Raw genomic sequence first — 24,958 nt, forward strand, 5'->3', positions numbered from 1 at the left:
TACGTTACTAACATCTATGCTACATTTCCCTATTTGTTGATGAATTCCTGCAGACGTCCTGGTCTTGAATATGTTTCCATCTCTTCTATCTTGCGTCTTGTCTGCACATGTAATGACCTTCTCCTGAGTTGTTTTCCAGCCAGCTGCTCAGGGATCTGTCAGGGGCAGACTGTACAGTCCTGGAGATGAAGAGCGTTCTTCTAGGGATTACAGACTGATACTGGAGGGTGTCTGGTTACTGAGGTTTGGCAGGGTCTGTTCCTGCTGCGGGGGAGGCATTCCTTGCTCCAGCCGCCTCCTCTGTAATATTAACCCATACAAAGTAGCTAAGATGTAGGCGTCAAACCACTGAGAACAAAACTACAGCTCCCATCAGTCCCTGACATCCTTCAGTGGATTTTACTAATTCATCCTATTACTCAATCTGTGGTTCTCCAGCTGCTGCAAAAATACAACTTCAAGCATGGTCTGACAGCCTTCAGTGCATCCCACTGGTACCAGAACTTCCCAAACTGTGGTCCTTTAGCTATTGCAAAACTACAACTCCAGTCAGGTTCTGACAGCCTTTGGTGCATCCCATTCCCCAACCTAGGGCTCTATCGGCTACGTTCACATCACGATTGTGTGATACGGCTGCAGGGATCAGATGAAAATCTTAAAAACCAACCACTGCTGAATCCCCGCCGGACCTGCATCACATCCCATTTATTTAAAGGAGCAAAACAGAGTCAGAAAGTTACTCCGGTCGGCTCATTTTTGAACTGCATCAGTTTTATTGCCGGGCTAAAAACTGTGGCAGACCGCGGTTTTTAGTCTGGCAACAAAATCAGATACGGTGCAAAAATGAGCCGACCCCCAGTCACCATTTGAATCTGTTTGACTTTTCAAATGTATGAGATTTGGTGTGGGTCTGGCGGGGATTCAGCAGCAGACGTTAAATTTCCTGTCTGATCCGGCAACCATTTCACACAATTGTAATGTGAATGTCGCGTAAGAGTGCATTTTTTATTTTGTAGGTGGTTATGGGGAATCAGGTCTGACTTCAGACAACCTTGACAATATCCTCTATTCAGCCAGCAACATAGCAAGTGAGGACAGCAGCACAACAGGTGGAGGAGAGGACAGCAGCACAGCAGGTGGGTGGGGGGAGAAGACAGGGGCCCAAGAGGTGGGGGGGGGGGAAGAGGACAGGGGCCCAAGAGGTGGGGGGGAGGGAAGAGGACAGGGGCCCAAGAGGTGGGGGGGGGAAGAGGACAGCGGCCCAACAGGTGGGGGGGGGAAGAGGACAGCGGCCCAACAGGTGGGGGGGGGAAGAGGACAGCGGCCCAACAGGTGGGGGGGGAAGAGGACAGCGGCCCAACAGGTGGGGGGGAAGAGGACAGCGACCCAACAGGTGGGGGGGAAGAGGACAGCGGCCCAACAGGTGGGGGGGAAGAGGACAGCGGCCCAACAGGTGGGGGGGAAGAGGACAGCGGCCCAACAGGTGGGGGGGAAGAGGACAGCGGCCCAACAGGTGGGGGGCAGAGGGCAGCGGCCCAACAGGTGGGGGGCAGAGGGCAGCGGCCCAACAGGTGGGGGGCAGAGGGCAGCGGCCCAACAGGTGGGGGGCAGAGGGCAGCGGCCCAACAGGTGGGGGGCAGAGGGCAGCGGCCCAACAGGTGGGGGGGAGAGGGCAGCGGCCCAACAGGTGGGGGGGAGAGTGCAGCGGCCCAACAGGTGGGGGGGAGAGTGCAGCGGCCCAACAGGTGGGGGGAGAGGACAGCGGCCCAACAGGTGGAGGGAGAGGACAGCGGCACAACAGGTGGAGGGAAGGACAGCGGCACAGCAGGTGGGGGGGGGGGAGGACAGTGGCACAAAAGTTGGTGGGAGAGGACAGCGGCACAGCAGGTGGGGGGGGGGGGGGGAGGACAGCGGCACAGCAGGTGTGTGGGGGGGGGGGGAAGGACAGCGGCACAGCAGGTGGGGAGAGAGGACAGTGGCACAGCAAGTGGGGGGAGAGGAGAGCGGCACAGCAGGTGGAGGGAGAGGACAGCGGCACAGCAGGTGGAGGGAGAGGACAGCGGCACAACAGGTGGAGGGAGAGGACAGCGGCACAACAGGTGGAGGGAGAGGACAGCGGCTCAGCAGGTGGAGGGGAGGACAGCGGCTCAGCAGGTGGAGGGGAGGACAGCGGCACAGCAGGTCGGGGGGAGAGGACAGCGGCCCAACAGGTGGGGGGATAGGACAGCGGCCCAACAGGTGGAGGGAGAGGACAGCGGCACAACAGGTGGAGGGAGAGGACAGCGGCACAGCAGGTGGAGGGAAGGACAGCGGCACAGCAGGTGGGGGGGGGAGGACAGCGGCACAAAAGTTGGTGGGAGAGGACAGCGGCACAGCAGGTGGGGGGGGGGGACAGCGGCACAGCAGGTGGGGGAGAAAGGACAACGGCACAGCAGGTGGGGGAGAAAGGACAACGGCACAGCAGGTGGGGGGGGGGGAAAGGACAGTGGCTCAGCAGGTGGGGGGGAAGGACAGCGGCACAGCAGGTGTGGGGGGGGGGAAAGGACAGCGGCACAGCAGGTGGGGAGAGAGGACAGCGGCACAACAGGTGGAGGGAGAGGACAGCGGCACAACAGGTGGAGGGAGAGGACAGCGGCACAACAGGTGGAGGGAGAGGACAGCGGCACAACAGGTAGAGGGAGAGGACAGCGGAACAGCAGGTGGGGGGGGAAAGGACAACAGCACAGCAGATGGGGGAGAAAGGACAGCGGCACAGCAGGTGGGGGGAGAGGACAGCGGCACAGAAGGTGGGGGGAGAGGACAGTGGCACATGAGTGGGGGGAGAGGACAGCGGCATAGCAGGTGGGGGGGGAAAGGACAGCAGCAGAGCAGGTGGGGGGAAAGGGCAGCGGCACAGCAGATGGAAGAGAGGACAGCAGGTGGGGGGAGAAGACAGCGGCACAGCAGATGGAAGAGAGAACAGCAGGTGGAGGAGATCTATATAAAGAGTGATGACTTACCTGGGCTTCTTAGCTAGGGGAATGCCGTCTTCTATCAGCATCAGTCTCTCCGACTTCAGGTTCAGAGCAGAAGCCATCAACTGCAAGAAGATACAACTTTTACACCAGGGGCCTGCCCTAAACCCCCAACACTACAGTATAGAACAATGTTCCCCATTCTGTGGTTCTCCAGCTGTTGAAAAACTACAGCTTTTGAATGGGAGTTGTAATTTTGCAACAGCTTAAGCACCGAAGGTTAGGGAACACTAGTATACAATGTTTACAGTGTAACAATCCCACTAAACACCTACACAGTTCCCTACTCTATTGTTGTCCACCTTTCAGGAGCCCAATTTCTTTCCCCCACCCCAATGTTACGGCGGTGCTGCTCCACCAGTACTGTGATCTTCTATGGCTGAACAGACTCACCGCACTGGGGCCGGCTGGCGGGCTGTGACGAGACGCTGGGTGGAATATCTGGGGCCTTAAGAAACTACAGTAAAACTTAGCAGAAGAATTGTTCCAGCCCAGTGAAGTTGGCAGAAGTAGTGAGACTGTTCCTACACTGCGGCGGATCCTGCGTCCACACGTGGTGCGTCTACAAAGCTTTCTTTGTGATCATATACTGGGAATGTAAAAAAAAAATAACAAATAAATTAAAAGAACAGTCCCTGGGCTAAAAAGTGATTGTTTTCCAAGATAGCGGTGATTGCCGGGAAGGGCAGCCAAGAAGCAGCCGTCGCCATGGCAGCACAGGCGGGAGTCGGGAAGTGGCGACCCTGGGCAGCCCTGCACATTGGTGACATTCTTAGAACGCTGGCGTGTTTACCTTACTGTGCCGGTCACTTCCTGACGGGGCGAGCGTTCAGATCATCAACACCCTGTAAAGAACAAAAACAGCTCAAGCACCCCGACAGTACAGTCACAGAAACATCACACAGTTTAGGGCCCAGGGCAGCGTTTTCAAACCAGGGTGCCTCCAGCTGTTGCGAAACAAACTCCCAGCACGCCCAGACAGCCTTAGGCTGGAGGCACCCTGGTTGAGAAACACTGGCTTAGGGCAAGAAAGTGTCATCACTGTTTGGGGGGGGGAGATATCAGGTACTTGGGCAATTTAAAGGGGTACTCCCGTGGAAAACTTTTTTTTTTTTTAAATCAACTGGTGCCAGAAAGTTAAACAGCTTTGTAAATAACTTCTATTAAAAACTCTTAATCCTTCCAGTACTTTTTAGGGGCTGTATACTAAAGAGAAATCCAAAAAAGAAATGCATTTCCTGTGATGTCATGACCACAGTGCTCTCTGCTGACCTCTGCTGTCCATTTTTGGAACTGTCCAGTGAAGAAGAAAATCCCCAAAGCAAACATATGCTTGTCTGGACACTTCCTAAAATGGACAGCAGAGGTCAGCAGAGAACACTGTGGTCATGACATCACAGGAAATGCATTTCTTTTTGGATTTCTCTTTAGTATACAGCCCCTAAAAAGTACTGGAAGGATTAAGAGTTTTTAATAGAAGTTATGTACAAATCTGTTTAACTTTTTGGCACCAGTTGATTTAAAAAAAAATTATAATAATAAAAAAATAAAAAAAAGTTTTCCACCTTTAAAACCTGTTCGGAGGAGGTTCCAGTGGTCAGACCTCTACGATCAGACATTCATCTCTATCCTGTGGAAGACTGGAAAACTTCTTTAAAGATTGTTGCAGCTGAGGGATTGCTACAATGCATCAGTCTAGGCCAGTGGTCTCTAAACTGTGGCCCTGCAGCTGTTGGAAAACTACAACTCTCAGCATGCCCGGACAGCCAACATGCAGCATATCCGGACAGCTTGCAACGTCTGGGAGGTCCACAGTATTGACTTTGGGGGTGAATTCTCATTATCATACGCATGTCACTTCATACATTTGCGCAAATGACAGGAAGCCCCTGGATAGTGCAAAAAAAAAAAGGTGAAAAGATCGCGCATATGTCTACGACAGCCGTTCACTGAAGCAAATTTGTGTTAAAAATCATTTTTCGTTAAGCCACAACTGATTTGTGACTGTGATCCGAACCTTTTGGACTTATGCCTAATATATTGCTAATTACTTGTTGAAGTTTACAATTCCTTACAGTTGGCATAACGTGTACTGCTGACCTTACACGTTTTGTATGCTTATTCATTTTTGATCACCTTAATAATAATAATAATAATAAAAACATTGAAACAGAAAAATCATTTTTCGTTAGCCTGGAAGCGCACAGGGAGAATGACAAAGCCAGCATAGACATCCAAAAATAGCGCAAACTAGATGATAAATTCGCCACAAAATAAAGGCACACTGGGGGAGATTGATCAAAACCTGTCCAGAGGAAAAGTTGTCCAGTTGCCCATAGCAACCAATCAGATCGCTTCTTTCATTTTTAACAAGGCCTCTGCAAAATGAAAGAAGCAATCTGATTGGTTGCTATGGGCAACTCAGCAACTTTTCCTCTGGACAGGTTTTGAGCAAGAGATGTACCAGTCGTCGGACCTCTACGATAAAGACATTCATCCCCTATTCTGTAGAAAACTTCTTTAAAGGGGTACTCCGGTGAAAACCTTTTTTCTTTTAAATCAACTGGTGGCAGAAAGTTAAACATACTTGTAAATTACTTCTATTAAAAATTCTTAATCCTTCCAGTACTTATTAGCTGCTGAATGCTACAGAGGAAATTCCTTTCTTTTTGGAACACTGATGACATCACGAGCACAGTGCTCTCTGCTGACATCTCTGTCCATTTTAGCAACCAAGATGTATGCTAAGGGCAGCATGGTGGCTCAGTGGTTAGCACTGCTGCCTTGCAGTTCTGGGGACTTGGGTTCAAATCCCACTAAGGACAACAATAAATAAAGCATTATTATTATTATTATAACGTCAGCAGAGAGAACTGTGGTCGTGATGTCATCAGAGAGCAATTCCAAAAAGAAAAGAATTTCCTCTGTAGTATTCAGCAGCTAATAAGTACAGGAAGGATTAAGATTTTTTAATAGAAGTAATTTACAAATATGTTTAACTTTCTGCCACCAGTTGATTCTAAAAGAAAAAAAAGGTTTTCACCGGAGTACCCCTTTAATGCTTGTCACAACTGAGGGTTTGCTACAATGCATCAGGCATGCTGGGAGTTGTAGGTTTGCAACAGCTGGAGGTCTACCGTTTGGAGACCGCTGGTCTAAGCAATCCTCTGGACTTTTTTCGCCTTGTTACGATGACATATTCCTGTGCGTTACATATCAAAATATGCCCCCCCCCAAAAAAAAAAGCGCGCCATACGCGTCTCATTGCTTTCAATTAAATTTTCATTATTTCAATTTAAAGTATGTATTTCAAATAATTGCCTGTGTGAAAAAAAATTGGAGTTGGAAGGTCAGTGCAGATTAGTCCCAGTGATTTGAGCTAATCCATGTCCAAGAAGGGTGCCACAATGGTATGCAACAACTAACCCCTAGGGCAGTGTTTTCCAAACAGTGTGCCACCAGCTGTTGCAAAACTACAACTCCCAGCATGCCCGGACAGCCAAAGGCTGTCCGGGCATGCTGGGAGTAGTAGTTTTGCAACAGCTGGAGAGACCCTGCTTGGGAAACACGGATATAGACTGTCAGCAAGGATCAGCACCATTCTTGTGGACTATAGAGTATAATTATTAGTTGTAGTCTTGCAACAGCTGGAGGGCCATTGTTTGGAAAACACTGCCCAAGACGTCATCAATACCCTTATATTCATCTATGGTAACAAGGTAAAGCACAAAGTATATTACAAAATTTGACGACATGAGGAACACCCACCCTTGCCCAAAAACAAAACATACAACACTTTCGCTGAGAGCAAGAAAGGAAAGGGTTAAAATAGTGAGAATGGGGCACAGCAGGTGGGGGGGAGATGGGGCACTTCTCTGTAGTCACAGGACGCTCTGGATATTCTCAGTGAAGAACTTTCCTGTGATTCATGACTTGTTCCAGCTAAATCCTGGAAACAAAGAGTCGAGGTGACCCGTCCCTTAAAGAACAGCAACACCAGCCATGGACTGAAGGCAGCAACACAAGAGCTGACAATCTACAGTGCAGGGTAACAGAATAAAAGAAATAACACATATATATATATATATATACAGATCATACAGCCATCCTGGCCCGGGGCAGAACTTACAAATGTGACCGGCAGGTGTCCAGCAGCTGTGCTCAGGTGAGGAGAGTGTGCACTCAGCTTATATAGCCTCTGCTCCAGTCCTGTCCGGTCATGGCTCAGATTTATCTAGGAAGATGATGTAAGAGGAACTAAAGGCGGCGCAGAGGTGGAACAATACAAGGAAAAGAGACGTCTGCTGACTGCACGTGCTATCTGGAGAGAGATGACTGCTGCACCTGTGTCCCCCTGAATGATGTCTATTGCAACTGTGTCCCCCCCCCTAAATGATATCTACTGCACCTGTGTCCCCCCCTAAATAACTACTTCACCTGTGTCCTCCTAAATGATAACTACTGCCCCTGTGTCCCCCTGAATGATATCTACTGCCCCCGTGTCCCCCTGAATGATGACTATTGCACCTATATCACCCAGAATGATAAATACAGCACCTGTGCACCCCCTTAATGATGACTACTGCACCTATGTCCCCCCTAAATGACTACTGCACCTATGTCCCCCCTAAATGACTACTGCACCTATGTCCCCCCCTAAATGACTACTGCATCTATGTCCCCCCCCTAAATGACTACTGCATCTATGTCCCCCCCCTAAATGACTACTGCACCTATGTCCCCCCCTAAATGACTACTGCACCTATGTCCCCCCCTAAATGACTACTGCACCTATGTCCCCCCCTAAATGACTACTGCATCTATGTCCCCCCCCCTAAATGACTACTGCACCTATGTCCCCCCCCTAAATGACTACTGCACCTATGTCCCCCCCCTAAATGATTACTGCACCTATGTCCCGTCCCGCCCCCCACCCCTCCTCCTCCTAAATAACTACGGCTCGCCGATTGATGACTTTATCCTGCATAAATGAGTTCAGCTTTCAGGTGCTCCGCTGAGCTGGAAAAGATGGATACATTCCTAGGAGAGAGATTCCAGCCCACCGGAGCACCTGAAAGCTGAACTCATTTATGCAGGATAAAGTCATCAATCGGCGAGCCAAGAAATTCGTGACGAATCGAATTACTGTAACTTTGCTCATCTCTACCCTCAACCAAAGCCCTGTAAGCAACATGGGAATAAACCTGTAGATCCTAAAACAGCTAATTTGACCTAAAAAAAAAAAAAATGCAGACACAACGCCAGTAATACAGCTGAAAACTGCGCTTAAACTCACATGTGGACAAAGGATTTAGCGGATATTCTGAAGTTGTAAAGAAAATAATGATGGGGCCGTGGTAAAGAAGAACCCCCCATACTTACCTACCCCTGGTTTTCAACTTCTACAGCCTGCGTCAGAGAGAGGACACCGCTACAGTCAGTGATTGGCTGAGAGGGCAGGAGGAACAGATAAGAGGCGGAGGAGGGAAAGCAGAACGGGAGCTGCGGGGGTAAGTAGTTTTTTTTTTTTACAGAACCGGAATATTCTTCAAGTGATCATACTCGTAACCTTCTGGTTTTGGGGGAAACCCGTGCTCTGTGAACCCGCTCTGACACTAGGGCACGGTTTTCTCCTCCATACACAACATATTTAGAGGGGGAAAAAAATCACCACCAGAGTTTTTGACGCAGTTTTTGAGCCAAAGCCAAAGAGTGGATCCGTCAGGAAGGAGAAGTAAAGTCCTGGGTTTATATGATGGTAACGCGGTGTGTGTACACAGCCTTATATGGCTTAAGCACGGACACAGAAACTGGTTTTATGGAGTGGCTGCCTCATCTTCGCCATAGAAGGTCTGACAAACGCGTACAGTGCAAACCTGTAAAATGACCGGACGTAACGCTGGGAGCGGCAGGCATACTTATGGGAAAGCTGGGTGATGACCAATATGGCCACTATTACAGGACCCTGTTGTCATGCTGCTCTCCATGTCTACTGTAGAAACTGCTTTGTTTTTGGGGTGCCTTACTAATTGATTGAGGACAACTGAATCTTTATAGGGGTTTATTACAAACTACACATATACATATAAATACAAAGGGGGATCCTAACTAGTTAAGGGATAGGGGTGCAAGGAAGAGGGGAAGGTGAAAGGAAGGGGGCAGGAAGTGCTCTCTCTCTCATCATCCTATAAGTAACACATATATAGCAGTCATCCACACACATAACCCATACATTGCCCATCCCAAGATATCTCCATGGCCAATCAGAACAGTTACAGTTTATTTGCATTGCAATCAGTTCTTGTCCTTTTGATGTCTTCTTGAGTGGGGGGGTCTTCTTTGTTGTCCCATACTGTGTTGACAGATATCCAAGTTTCCTTGAGAATCACACCTTGGTGGGCTGACAGGATGATTTGCAGTCCATTGTATCCAACACGGCAGGGGCTGGTTTTATGGCTTATATTATTGGAGGTAACAGGAACTGTAGCTCACCTCCATTCTTATCACTCAGGTGCCAGGCTTATCGTATGGCTTTAAACAGGATGAAAGCAAATGATTGTCTAATCAGCTGTTTGCATCAACCACAATTCTTGAAGCCAGTCCTGCAGACACCCTACACCATTCCATCCATGAAAATTCCACTGCATTCCAATATATTCGAGTCCATAATAAAAACACATCAAAATTATATTAGTGTGGCCAATGTTGGCTGCAACATACGCCCCTTTGGGCCTGAATGGCACACAAACACTTGAGCCACACCCAAAATGAAGTCCACAGTCTTCTGCACAGTCCTCTAGATTACAAAAGTCCATTTAGCTTCTGGATCCTCCTCAGGGCCATACTGGTAGAGGTAACAATTTTGAAGAGACTGGGCATAAATGAACATCGCACCATTCACCCACATTCACACTCCTATCAATTGGTATCCAACAACATAAATTATATAAAATATCATGTTCCCCTATACACACAGCTACCTGTGTCATTGACAGATACATAATAGTAAAAGACAATATCATGATTACATGTATAAAACAAACTGACAAGCTGAAACTGTATCCATCGGGTTTCTCATTTCTTTGAACAAATTAAGTTTATGGGTATGTGTTCCATGACATCATGTTTTGGCACTTTCCATTGAATGTATTTTGCCATGTTTGCACCAGCTGATCTCTCTTGGTGACCAGTAGATAGACCATTGCTTTTTAATTGTTAATAGGATTATTTGAAGAAATCTTTGACCGACAGAGGGATTAATTTAGTTGCCATCACATGTATGGCTTATACACACATCCAGGAACCAGCACATGCCAATCTTGTATTTGCTTCACAAAGGATCCTGGGAACAAAAGAACAAGAGCAGTATCAGATTCTTAGCAGTATAATGTAATATATGCCATAACATCAAAACTTCCTACATAAGAACCTGTCAAGCAGTTGCTGTACACTGATTGCCTAATAATTCTAAAAATTCTGACCCATGGTCCATATAGTGCCTCCTCCATTCATTGTGTCCTAATAACCAGATCCAAGCTGGGTTCCTTCTTGCTAGTCTAACATTAAGACATATCCCTAAATAACTGACAGGGAGGAAGACATTTCCTAGATTTAACAAGCAAGGTAAACTCCTGAAATGGCTGCACTCGCTTTATCCCTGATTGGGCTTGTTACACCAATTCCCTTATATATAACCCGAATGCATGCAAATGGGAAAAATGTTTCACAAAAATCATTAAAATCTTTAATACCAATTAACTTTTTTTTTTGGACCAATAAACATTTTAACGCCCCTTTGGTACCAAAAGGAAAAAAACAAAATGGTACCAATCAAAAAATAAAAGGTAGAATGCATTGGAAGAAAAATATTTTTAGGGAAAAAGCAAAAAAAATAAATAAAAAAATCTAAGCAATGAACACAGCTGTTTCAAAAGCAAAAATATATGCTTAATAGAAAAAAACATACTCCTGGTCATCTGGAGCATAAAAGAAATAACATAATGCCGACACAAGATACACAATGAACAGGACATAAACAGACAACATAAAACATATCATAGATTAACTCAACTTTTATCTATCTCATGATGCATCTTTAGGTAATTCTGAGTAAAGGTCTAATCAATTCTATAGCATTCACACTGGAATCCCAGATTTGTAGTGGTCGCTCTTCATACATTTCAATTATCAATCTTCAGCTCATGATTGAAGTCTGTGATCTGTTTGGAAAAAGACATAAGAAAACAAACAAACATACACCTACAAAAGACACTTAAAAGACACTTGTCTAGCACAACACCTCCACATCACAATGGGATGTTAATTTGTATAATTGTTTGCAAACAATTGACCCTCTACACTTGAGCTCATTGATAAAACCACGTGGACTTTAAATTAGTGAATTGGCCAAATACACTAGATTATTTACTAGAATAACCAGTTTCATTTGTTGACGTCTCAGTTTATAACCTGTTGAAGAAGCATAGAGATTAGTATCTTTGCTGCAACATCACATGATAATGGTGGTCAGTCTGTAAAGAAACACAAACACAATTAGAATACAAAAACACGCATGTAAAACAGATATAGTTCTGTCATTTATATCTATACCAATATGTCCATATCTAGCACAACAAAGTTCCTCAATGTTTACCAACACATATTATCACACTGTGCTGTGCTATTAATCAATAGGGGTAGAGCAATCTGTGACCAACTCAAGAATAGTAAAAATGGCAGATTTCCCCATGGATTGTACATTGGGATATTAATGCCTGCCTTTTGCTGTTCACAAGGGGATGTGTCTTTCTGTTTCTTTGTCTCTACTTTATTCACATTAGGCGACTGTTTTGTTGGGGATTTTGATGCAAATGTAACAGGGTTAGTCTCCATATCACCCATCTCTTCACACCTTTGTGTGACCTCTTTATTCTGGGTGGTATTCTCCCCCTCAGGCTGAATGCTGCTAACCTCCTGCTGTGATGAATGGTCTATTGGCTCAGGGTGCACATTAGATGTCTCACAATATCTTTTAATATGTCCTGGTCTCCCACATTTGTAACAATATCTAACCCACCATTTCCTCCTAGGTCTATGCACAACAGATATGTTTTCGGGTGTCTCATTCCTGTCTCCAGACCCTTCACACCAGTCCCTCAAAATATTGATAAATTTCTCATGGGAGTTGGTATTTCTCAGCGCCAATCTCGTGCTGTAATCTACGTTACATCTATTCGCCATGGAATAGAGGAAATTGGTATCATCCTGAGACATTTCTGGGCAGTCATAAACAGACTTATATAGGGAGAGATAATCATTACAAAACATGACCGGATCATCACATCGCCTGAACCGCAATTTTCTTAGGGCATCTTCACCCCTAATGTCTCGCCCACCCAAAACATGCTGCAGCTCCTTCCTCCTGAATTCTGCACCTCTACAGTCATTATCTATGTGGGCAGATGTTAACTGCGCTGCCAGTGGCCCTGGAAGCCAAGCTCGGAGCAGAGACCAGGCATCTTTGTTATCTAGGTGATACTGCTTCACTACAGCTTCAAACCTATTGGATAAAGTTATGGGTGATTCGCTTGTATTACAGTCTCCAATAACTTTACACAAATGGAGTCTGTCCTGGATGGTCAATGCTGGAGGACTATCAGCTACCATGCCTGTTACCTCGCCCTCATCCATAGATGAGATTGTGCAGATATTTGTTGCTTCACATTTATGCAATGTAAGGGACCGGATGTGCTGCTCTTGGCTGACTAGCTGGGATCTTGCTTTAGACAGCTGCCCTTCTAAATCAGCTATCATCACCTCCATCTGACTAATCTTATTCTCTAAAGACAATAAATGGGACCTGTTAGAGCCAACCTTAAACTCATACCTCTCTGCCAACTCCACCAGCCCTTTGTTTCTTTCGGTTAATTCCTCTATTTCTGCCTTTAAATTTCTCAATTCATTACTGGACTCTGCTGAAATTTCAAGAACAGACTCTGCAATCTTATCTAAACTCTCTTTCATCTGCCTCCTCTCATTCTGCCACTTGGTCTCCTTCTCTTCCGCTATCTCCCTAATTTTCATAAGCAATAACATTTCATTACCTAACTTTTCTTTCTTCCACTTCTTGCTATTCTTTTTACAATCAATGTTACCATTATACTCCTGGCACTGCATCCTCAATGCCATAAACTGATCTCCCAGAGATCCATCTGCACATGTCTGGTACTTAGCAGAGGCATGCTTCTCCACAAACTTCTCCACAAATTCCATATTGACAATACAGTAATATACAACAAACAAAACTAACAATACAACCACTCCCACAACAGCAAGCAAATCCTAGGCCTCACCTGACCAGTACCTTATCTAGAACAATGGTCTCACACAACATATATTCGGCCTACTCCAATGTAAAACTCACTTCTAAAAACACAAAATAAGCTATAACTAATCCCTACCAAAAAATGTCATACACAACCTGATTAATATCTACACTAAACTTGCTAGGATGAGCTTACAAATAACATAAATGAAACAATACACTCACCAGGATTTCCTTTGTAGCCAAGATCCAGATTCCTTGCTCCTCGATCTTTTCCTCTTAGAAATTTGGAGCAAAGCAGATTCGTTCCTGTGGATCCTCTGTGGAATTTTAAATCACAGTCCCATCTGGGGTGCCAAATGTAGAAACTGCTTTGTTTTTGGGGTGCCTTACTAATTGATTGAGGACAACTGAATCTTTATAGGGGTTTATTACAAACTACACATATACATATAAATACAAAGGGGGATCCTAACTAGTTAAGGGATAGGGGTGCAAGGAAGAGGGGAAGGTGAAAGGAAGGGGGCAGGAAGTGCTCTCTCTCTCATCATCCTATAAGTAACACATATATAGCAGTCATCCACACACATAACCCATACATTGCCCATCCCAAGATATCTCCATGGCCAATCAGAACAGTTACAGTTTATTTGCATTGCAATCAGTTCTTGTCCTTTTGATGTCTTCTTGAGTGGGGGGGTCTTCTTTGTTGTCCCATACTGTGTTGACAGATATCCAAGTTTCCTTGAGAATCACACCTTGGTGGGCTGACAGGATGATTTGCAGTCCATTGTATCCAACACGGCAGGGGCTGGTTTTATGGCTTATATTATTGGAGGTAACAGGAACTGTAGCTCACCTCCATTCTTATCACTCAGGTGCCAGGCTTATCGTATGGCTTTAAACAGGATGAAAGCAAATGATTGTCTAATCAGCTGTTTGCATCAACCACAATTCTTGAAGCCAGTCCTGCAGACACCCTACACCATTCCATCCATGAAAATTCCACTGCATTCCAATATATTCGAGTCCATAATAAAAACACATCAAAATTATATTAGTGTGGCCAATGTTGGCTGCAACATCTACAGATGCATCACTGGCTCATGTATGGCATAGGGTCGCCACCTTTCTTGCCAAAATAAAATATAAATAAAATACCGGCCATGCTAATTTGCATAATTAATTATATATGCGTAACATTACAGGATACACATATGTGGGGGAAATTTTGTCCTATTCTGACCCCTATAACTTTTTTTTATTTCTCCTTATACGGGCCTGTATGAGGGCTCATTTTTTGCACCCCGATCTGTAAATTAGGGAGTTGCAGTTAGTTACTAACTACAACTCCCAGCATGCCCTGATACAGCCTGTGGCTCATCAGCTGCCCCCCCAAAAAAACTACAACTCCCAGCATGTTATATAGTAGTATATAGTATAGGTCAGTGTTTCCCAACCCGGGGTGCCTCCATCTTTTGCAAAACTACAACTCCCAGCATGTTGGACTATATAGTAGTATATAGTATAGGTCAGTGTTTTCCAACCAGGGGTGCCTTCAGCTGTTGCAAAACTACAACTCCCAGCATGTTATATAGTAGTACATAGTATAGGTCAGTGTTTCCCAACCAGCGTGCCTCCAGCTATTGCAAAACTACAACTCCCAGCATGTTGGACTATTTAGTAGTATATAATATAGGTCAGTGTTTACCAACCAGGGTGCCTCCAGCTGCGGCAAAATTACAACTCCCAGCATGCCCGGACAGCCGTTGGCTGTCCGGGCATGCTGGAAGTTGTAGTTTTGCAACAGCTGGAGGCGCTCTGGTTGGGAAACACTGGAATACTATATGGTGTAACATTCCGGGAGTTGGAGGATTGGTTGGATAAATACTGGTCATTACATTTCTGGTATTTCTAATATAAAACACCGTCAGGGTGGCCAAAATACTGGCCAGGTGGCAACCCTAATATGGCACGATAATTCAGAAAAAGCCGGGTGACAACCATTAGAGCTTTCCTAGAAGTGACAACCCTTGGGGAGATAGGAGGAGATTCATCAAAACCCGTCCAGAGGAACAGTTGCTCAGTCGCCCATGGCAACCAATCAGATTGCTTCTTTCATTTTTCAGAGGCCTTTTCACAAATGAAAGCAGCGATCTGATTGGTTGCTATGGGCAACTCAGCCACTTTTTCTCTAGACAGGTTTTGATAACTCTCCCTATATAGAGTGGTGGTCTCACCCTTGTAGATTGTAAGCTCTTGTTGGCGAAGATCTCCTGAGGTCAAAGTTCATCATCGCCACGTTCTCAGATTTCAGCAATAAGGACTCTCCATGTTTCTTCTCCCTGGGACTCAGCTCCCAAAACAGTCTATCCCCCCTATCTACAGCCCTCGCCGCCGCCGCTGTTTACCATCCATTGTTCCCATTTATCGCCAGGCAAAGTGCAAGTTTATCTAAGTGTTCACTTCCCTAATCCAGGAGCATAAAGATAGAGAAGTGATGGGACAGGGCGCACGTGATGGCAGCGAATATAGAGACCCCCTAAGACGCAGGTGAGGAGGGGGCGGGGGCGCTGGACTCTGCGATTGGAGTAAATGTCACCAGAGGAAGGCCACATTACAGGACGACTATATTTCCGGTTGTTGCATTGTGCTGTTTAGGACTTCTCCATATTATTATGTTTCTTCCCGTTTATTAGGTAACTAACTACCTTGGATCTACAAATGGGCCTGCCCTGAAAAGACATGATGGGAGTTGTAGTCCAGCACGCATGCCAGGCTGAATAAGGCCGGGTTCACACCACGTTTTTGCAATACAGTTCCCGTATCAGGTTTTTGATAACAAACTGATTCCTCAAAACCTGACAGAACTGTATCAAAACGTGTGTACAAATTTTAATCCGTATACGGTTTGAAAAATGATGTCCGGTTGCATCCGCTCTTAAGAAAAAAACTTATACGTGTTTAACTTTCCACTCCATTATGAATAAAGTTTCACTTGTTTGATTGAAATTCCAAGAAAAAAAACTGTGCAAATTCAAAAACCGTATGGTGAAAACCGGATGGAACCGCACGCACATACAGTTCTGTAAGGTTCCCATTGACTCCCATAGGATACGATTTTGGGTACGGGAAAAAAGCTGACAAGACGGGCACAACCGGATGCATCTTTTGGCATACGGTTTTCTATGGAGAGTCAATGAATAGGGTTTTCAATACGGTTCTGTACGGTTTTCACATTAAAAACATATACGGGAACTGTATTGCAAAAACGTGGTGTGAACCCAGCCTAAGCCGGCATCTCTGCTGCTGCAGCAGTGCGCCATCGGTCATACTGAGAACAGATCTACGTAACTGTACCCGGACATGAAGACATGCACCATATGACTCCACGCGGAAGCATGATCAGCCTGACCTATCTGTCATGATATAGAACTGTGTGGTGGAGCTTTGCTATACTGGGACCCTGTATGCAATGTAGGGATTACTCCCCAGTGTTCCCCATACAGAGTTTATACCTTTTTGTCACTCCCCTGAGGATGGCGTCACACTCATCTGGGCACTAGAAATGCGTTGGGAGACATTTCAATATAGGGTTAGCCTCCTGAAATGACATTGGAGGCTTGTGATTAATATTCATTTAACAGTAGCTTCCTATGGTATTAGATTGGTGTTGCGCCATTTACACCAACCTAACTTGATCCACTCTGCAACACTATTGAGTGAATTACATTTTATGTGTATATAGACATAAATGTTACGTTTTAAGCACTTCCCATAACTTTATTTACCCTCACAAAGTTATCCTTATTTGAGTTGTAGTGTTACATCATTTGGGGATTGACAATTTCTTACGTAATTCTTTCCATGTTTCTCTACAGGGCTGATGTTCAGTAAAGACCTCTCCACACTGGTTGAAGAAAGATGCAGACTGTCAGGGCATGCTGGGAGTTGTAGTTTTGCAACAGCTGAATAACAACAGGTTGAGGAACAAATGGAGGCTGTCAGGGCATGCTGGGAGTTGTAGTTTTGCAACAGCTGAATAACCACAGGTTGAGGAACAAATGGAGGCTGTCAGGGCATGCTGGGAGTTGTAGTTTGGCAACAGTTAGAGAGCCACAGTTTGAGCAATACTGGTTTAATAGGGGACGTTGTGTAATTCTCTTATTTACATAAGATGGATGCGAAGGAGAAAGCAACAGGAAGAGGACACATATAAATGATATCAACTATATACACCGTGAGTAAATAATATCACCTATATACACCGTGAGTAAATAATATCACCTATATACATCGTGCGTAAATAATATCACCTATACACAGCATACGCAAATAATATCGCCTATACACAGCATACGCAAATAATATCGCCTATACACAGTATACGCAAATAATTTCGCCTATACACAGCATATGTAAATATCACCTACATACACCGTGAGTAAATAATATTGCCTATATACATTGTATGTAAATAATATCGCCTATATACAGCGTGTGTAAATAATATTGCCTATATACATTGTATGTAAATAATATCACCTATATACATTGTATGTAAATAATATCGCCTATATACATTGTATGTAAATAATATCGCCTATATACATTGTATGTAAATAATATCGCCTATATACATCGTATGTAAATAATATCGCCTATATACATTGTATGTAAATAATATCGCCTATATACATTGTATGTAAATAATATCACCTATATACATCGTATGTAAATAATATCGCCTATATACATTGTATGTAAATAATATCGCCTATATACATTGTATGTAAATAATATCGCCTATATACATTGTATGTAAATAATATCGCCTATATACATCGTATGTAAATAATATCGCCTATATACATTGTATGTAAATAATATCACCTATATACATTGTATGTAAATAATATCGCCTATATACATCGTGCGTAAATAATATCGCCTATACACAGCATATGTAAATAATATCACCTATATACATTGTATGTAAATAATATCGCCTATATACCGTACATCGTATGTAAATAATATCGCCTATATACATTGTATGTAAATAATACCACCTATATACATTGTATGTAAATAATATCGCCTATATACATCGTATGTAAATAATATCGCCTATATACATCGTATGTAAATAATATCGCCTATATACATCGTATGTAAATAATATCGCCTATATACATTGTATGTAAATAATATCTATATACAGCATATGTAAATAATATCGCCTATATACAGCGTATGTAAATAATATCGCCTATATACAGCGTATGTAAATAATATCGCCTATATACATCGTATGTAAATAATATCGTCTATATACAGTGTATGTAAATAATATCGCCTATATACATCGTATGTGAATAATATCGCCTATATACATCGTATGTAAATAATATCGTCTATATACAGTGTATGTAAATAATATCGCCTATATACATCGTATGTAAATAATATCACCTATATACATTGTATGTAAATAATATCGCCTATATACATTGTGTGTAAATAATATCGCCTATATACATTGTGTGTAAATAATATCGCCTATATACATTGTGTGTAAATAATATCGCCTATATACATTGTGTGTAAATAATATCGCCTATATACATTGTATGTAAATAATATCGCCTATATACATTGTATGTAAATAATATCACCTATATACATTGTATGTAAATAATATCACCTATATACATTGTATGTAAATAATATCACCTATATACATTGTATGTAAATAATATCGCCTATATACATTGTGTGTAAATAATATCGCCTATATACATTGTATGTAAATAATATCGCCTATATACATTGTGTGTAAATAATATCACCTATATACATTGTGTGTAAATAATATCACCTATATACATTGTATGTAAATAATATCACCTATATACATTGTATGTAAATAATATCACCTATATACATTGTATGTAAATAATATCACCTATATACATTGTATGTAAATAATATCACCTATATACATCGTGTGTAAATAATATCACCTATATACAGCGTGTGTAAATAATAGCGCCTATATACAGCGTATGTAAATAATATCGCCTATATACATCGTATGTAAACAATATAGACACTGCTGTGGGAGGAAGGGGGGGGGCAGGCACTGCTGCAACTACTGAGGAAGAGGAAAACATCTGCAATGACTACTGGGAAAGGGTTAAAAACTGTAAAATGCTTATCAGGTCATGGTTACTATCTAGAACTATGGACACACCTGCCGTATGTATGAAGACTATGCTCAGTGCTGTTTTTACAACTTGTTATGGACAGACACTGTGACAACTGGGATAATGGGGACAGATAGAGAGACTAGTGGACGGGGGATGTATCCAACTGCAACTACTATTCCAAGGGGGACAGAACATACTGTGAACTGTGGGGGGTCATATATACCAATGTGAGGACTGTGGGGTCATATATACCAATGTGAGGACTGTGGGGTCATATATACCAATGTAAGGACTGTGGGGTCATATATACCAATGTAAGGACTGTGGGGGTCATATATACCAATGTGAGGACTGTGGGGGGTCATATATACCAATGTGAGGACTGAGGGGGTCATATATACCAATGTGAGGACTGTGGGGTCATATATACCAATGTGAGGACTGTGGGGGTCATATATACCAATGTGAGGACTGTGGGGGTCATATATACCAATGTGAGGACTGTGGGGGTCATATATACCAATGTGAGGACTGTGGGGGTCATATATACCAATGTGAGGACTGTGGGGGTCATATATACCAATGTGAGGACTGTGGGGTCATATATACCAATGTGAGGACTGTGGGGCCATATATACCAATGTGAGGACTGTGGGGGTCATATATACCAATGTGAGGACTGTGGGGGTCATATATACCAATGTGAGGACTGTGGGGGTCATATATACCAATGTGAGGACTGTGGGGGTCATATATACCAATGTGAGGACTGTGGGGTCATATATACCAATGTGAGGACTGTGGGGGTCATATATACCAATGTGAGGACTGAGAGGGTCATATATACCAATGTGAGGACTGTGGGGTCATATATACCAATGTGAGGACTGTGGGGGTCATATATACCAATGTGAGGACTGTGGGGGTCATATATACCAATGTGAGGACTGTGGGGGTCATATATACCAATGTGAGGACTGTGGGGTTCAAATATACCAATGTGAGGACTGTGGGGTCATATATACCAATGTGAGGACTGTGGGGGTCAGTATATATACCAATGTGAGGACTGAGGGGGTCATATATACCAATGTGAGGACTGTGGGGTCATATATACCAATGTGAGGACTGTGGGGGTCATATATACCAATGTGAGGACTGTGGGGGTCATATATACCAATGTGAGGACTGTGGGGGTCATATATACCAATGTGAGGACTGTGGGGGTCATATATACCAATGTGAGGACTGTGGGGGTCATATATACCAATGTGAGGACTGAGAGGGTCATATATACCAATGTGAGGACTGTGGGGTCATATATACCAATGTGAGGACTGTGGGGTCATATATACCAATGTGAGGACTGTGGGGGTCATATATACCAATGTGAGGACTGTGGGGGTCATATATACCAATGTGAGGACTGTGGGGGTCATATATACCAATGTGAGGACTGTGAGGGTCATATATACCAATGTGAGGACTGTGAGGGTCATATATACCAATGTGAGGACTGTGGGGGTCAGTATATATACCAATGTGAGGACTGAGGGGGTCATATATACCAATGTGAGGACTGTGGGGTCATATATACCAATGTGAGGACTGTGGGGTCATATATACCAATGTGAGGACTGTGGGGGTCATATATACCAATGTGAGGACTGAGGGGTCATATATACCAATGTGAGGACTGTGGGGTCATATATACCAATGTGAGGACTGTGGGGGTCATATATACCAATGTGAGGACTGTGGGGTCATATATACCAATGTAAGGACTGTGGGGTCATATATACCAATGTGAGGACTGTGGGGGTCATATATACCAATGTGAGGACTGTGGGGGATCATATATACCAATGTGAGGACTGTGGGGTCATATATACCAATGTGAGGACTGTGGGGTCATATATACCCATGTGAGGACTGTGGGGGTCATATATACCCATGTGAGGACTGTGGGGTCACATATACAACCTTTTGGCTTAGATTTAGTAGAGTAATGCCCCCCAGAGGTCGAGGTTCATGGTGTGGTGGTCGCTCGGGCTGTATGACACCATCCTCAGACCATCCATATTGTTCACACACAGAACACAACACAACCGGCAACACAACCTGCAACACAACCGGCAACACAACCGGCAACACAACCGGCAACACAACCGGCAACACAACCGGCAACACAACCGGCAACACAACCTGCAACACAACCTGCAACACAACCTGCAACACGTAACACAACCTGCAACAGGTAACACAACCGGTAACACAACCTGCAACACAACCTGCAACACAGCCTGCAACACAGCCTGCAACACAGCCTGCAACACAGCCTGCAACACAGCCTGCAACACAGCCTGCAACACAGCCTGCAACACAGCCTGCAACACAGCCTGCAACACAGCCTGCAACACAGCCTGCAACACAGCCTGCAACACAGCCTGCAACACAGCCTGCAACACAGCCTGCAACACAGCCTGCAACACAGCCTGCAACACAGCCTGCAACACAGCCTGCAACACAGCCTGCAACACAACCTGCAACACAACCTGCAACACAACCTGCAACACAACCTGCAACACAACCTGCAACACAACCTGCAACACAACCTGCAACACAACCTGCAACACAACCTGCAACACAACCTGCAACACAACCTGCAACACAACCTGCCATGACAATAAACAATGAGGGCGGCTGCGGCTGGAGCAGAACCTGCACAACCTGATAGAACACAATCGAGTGGTGTCAATGTGACGTGTGTGTATGGTGAGGCGGTTATAGCTGCCGGTGTCACCATTGTGTTGTGCACCATATGGCGGCTGCAGAGTGTCCCTGTCATGTGAGGCAGGTGACAGCGACTCATTGTGTCTATGTCCTGAGCCATATGTAGTGTTATTGGTGCCGTGTATCATGTGTGCAGCGCAGGGGTGATATGAAGTGTACTATTGTGTAATGCTGGACACTGTAGTACAGTGTTTCCCAACCAGAGTGCCTCCAGCTGTTGCAAAACTACAACACCCAGCATACCTGGACAGCCAAAGGCTACTACCCAGCTCTCCTAGACTCCTGAATAGCCTATCAGAATGGACCCTGATTTTGTAGTGCAGTGTTTCCCATCCAGCATGGCTCCAGCTGTTGCAAAACTACAACTCCCAGCATGCCCGGACAGCCTTTGGCTGTCCGGGCATGCTGGGAGTTGTAGTTTTGCAACAGCTGGAGGCACCTGGTTGGGAAACACTTCTTTAGTGTGTCACTGTTACCTGTGTCTATCATGTGCGGCATTGTCACTGTGTTACATAGTGTATAATTGTGTTACATTGTCCCTGTTACATTGTGGTCCGTTGTGATATCAGTTATATTGGGTGTAGTTGTGATATAACTATTAAATTGTGTGTAGTTGTGATATCCCTGTGTTACATTGTGTATAGTTGTCATATCCCTGTATTACATTGTGTATAGTTGTCATATCCCTGTATTACATTGTGTATAGTTGTGATATCCCTGTGTTACATTGTGTATAGTTGTCATATCCCTGTGTTACATTGTGTATAGTTGTCATATCCCTGTTATATTGTGTATAGTTGTCATATCCTTGTGTTACATTGTGTATAGTTGTCATATCCCTGTGTTACATTGTGTATAGTTGTCATATCCCTGTTACATTGTGTATAGTTGTCATATCCCTGTTACATTGTGTATAGTTGTCATATACCTGTATTACATTGTGTATAGTTGTCATATTCCTGTGTTACATTGTGTATAGTTGTCATATCCCTGTATTACATTGTGTATAGTTGTCATATCCCTGTATTACATTGTGTATAGTTGTCATATCCCTGTTACATTGTGTATAGTTGTCATATCCCTGTTACATTGTGTATAGTTGTCATATCCCTGTTACATTGTGTATAGTTGTCATATCCCTGTTACATTGTGTATAGTTGTCATATCCCTGTTACATTGTGTATAGTTGTCATATCCCTGTTACATTGTGTATAGTTGTCATATCCCTGTTACATTGTGTATAGTTGTCATATCCCTGTTACATTGTGTATAGTTGTCATATCCCTGTTACATTGTGTATAGTTGTCATATCCCTGTTACATTGTGTATAGTTGTCATATCCCTGTATTACATCGTGTATAGTTGTCATATCCCTGTGTTACATTGTGTATAGTTGTCATATCCCTGTGTTACATTGTGTATAGTTGTCATATCCCTGTGTTACATTGTGTATAGTTGTCATATCCCTGTATTACATTGTGTATAGTTGTCATATCCCTGTTACATTGTGTATAGTTGTCATATTCCTGTGTTACATTGTGTATAGTTGTCATATCCCTGTTACATTGTGTATAGTTGTCATATCCCTGTGTTACATTGTGTATAGTTGTCATATCCCTGTGTTACATTATGTGTAGTTGTCATATCCCTGTTACATTGTGTATAGTTGTCATATCCGTTACATTGTGTATAGTTGTCATATCCGTTACATTGTGTATAGTTGTCATATCCGTTACATTGTGTATAGTTGTCACATCCCTGTGTTACATTGTGTATAGTTGTCATATCCGTTACATTGTGTATAGTTGTCATATCCCTGTGTTACATCGTGTATAGTTGTCATATCCCTGTGTTACATCGTGTATAGTTGTCATATCCCTGTGTTACATTGTGTATAGTTGTCATATCCCTGTGTTACATTGTGTATAGTTGTCATATCCCTGTTACATTGTGTATAGTTGTCATATCCCTGTGTTACATTGTGTATAGTTGTCATATCCCTGTTACATTGTGTATAGTTGTCATATCCCTGTGTTACATTGTGTGTAGTTGTCATATTCCTGTGTTATATTGTGTTTAGTTGTCATATCCCTGTGTTACATTGTGTATAGTTGTCATATCCCTGTTACATTGTGTATAGTTGTCATATCCCTGTATTACATTGTGTATAGTTGTCACATCCCTGTGTTACATTGTGTATAGTTGTCATATCCCTGTATTACATTGTGTATAGTTGTCATATCCCTGTATTACATTGCGTGTAGTTGTCATATCCCTGTATTACATTGTGTGTAGTTGTCATATCCCTGTGTTACATTGTGTGTAGTTGTCATATCCCTGTATTACATTGTGTATAGTTGTCATATCCCTGTATTACATTGTGTGTAGTTGTCATATCCCTGTGTTACATTGTGTGAAGTTGTCATATCCCTGTGTTACATTGTGTGTAGTTGTCATATCCCTGTGTTACATTGTGTGTAGTTGTCATATCCCTGTGTTACATTGTGTATAGTTGTCATATCCCTGTGTTACATTGTGTATAGTTGTCATATCCCTGTATTACATTGTGTGTAGTTGTCATATCCCTGTTATATTGTGTATAGTTGTCATATCCC

The 24,958-nt window shown here is 43.6% G+C and overlaps 2 protein-coding genes across 16 annotated transcripts in view; both read right to left on the bottom strand.

The window, feature by feature from the left end:
- Positions 1–24,958, bottom strand: part of FAM118B (family with sequence similarity 118 member B) — a 66,529-nt gene that overhangs the window by 34,086 nt on the left and 7,485 nt on the right. For 7 of the 15 annotated variants that reach the window (XR_008848468.1, XR_008848467.1, XM_056544006.1 and 4 more), the window contains exons 2-3: positions 3,808–3,859; positions 3,000–3,079 (exon numbers count right to left, since the gene is read on the bottom strand). Coding sequence is in view for 13 of the 15 variants with exons in the window: in XM_056544006.1 (XP_056399981.1) it covers positions 3,000–3,076 (77 nt within the window). In the remaining 2 variants the exon portion in view is untranslated. Of the gene's footprint in view, positions 1–12; positions 301–2,999; positions 3,080–3,407; positions 3,604–3,807; positions 3,860–7,143; positions 7,249–15,342; positions 15,406–16,856; positions 16,874–24,958 lie in introns of those variants that run through there. The other 8 variants (XM_056544003.1, XM_056543995.1, XM_056543997.1 and 5 more) reach the window with 6 other exon arrangements.
- LOC130294353 (posterior protein-like) lies at positions 11,013–13,383 on the bottom strand. Its single transcript, XM_056544008.1, has one exon. It carries the CDS (start codon positions 13,284–13,286, stop codon positions 11,664–11,666), a length of 1,623 nt encoding a protein of 540 aa, XP_056399983.1. The 5' UTR covers positions 13,287–13,383; the 3' UTR covers positions 11,013–11,663.

Source organism: Hyla sarda, chromosome 10, assembly GCF_029499605.1.
Source record: "Hyla sarda isolate aHylSar1 chromosome 10, aHylSar1.hap1, whole genome shotgun sequence".
NCBI classification, from domain to species: domain Eukaryota; kingdom Metazoa; phylum Chordata; class Amphibia; order Anura; family Hylidae; genus Hyla; species Hyla sarda.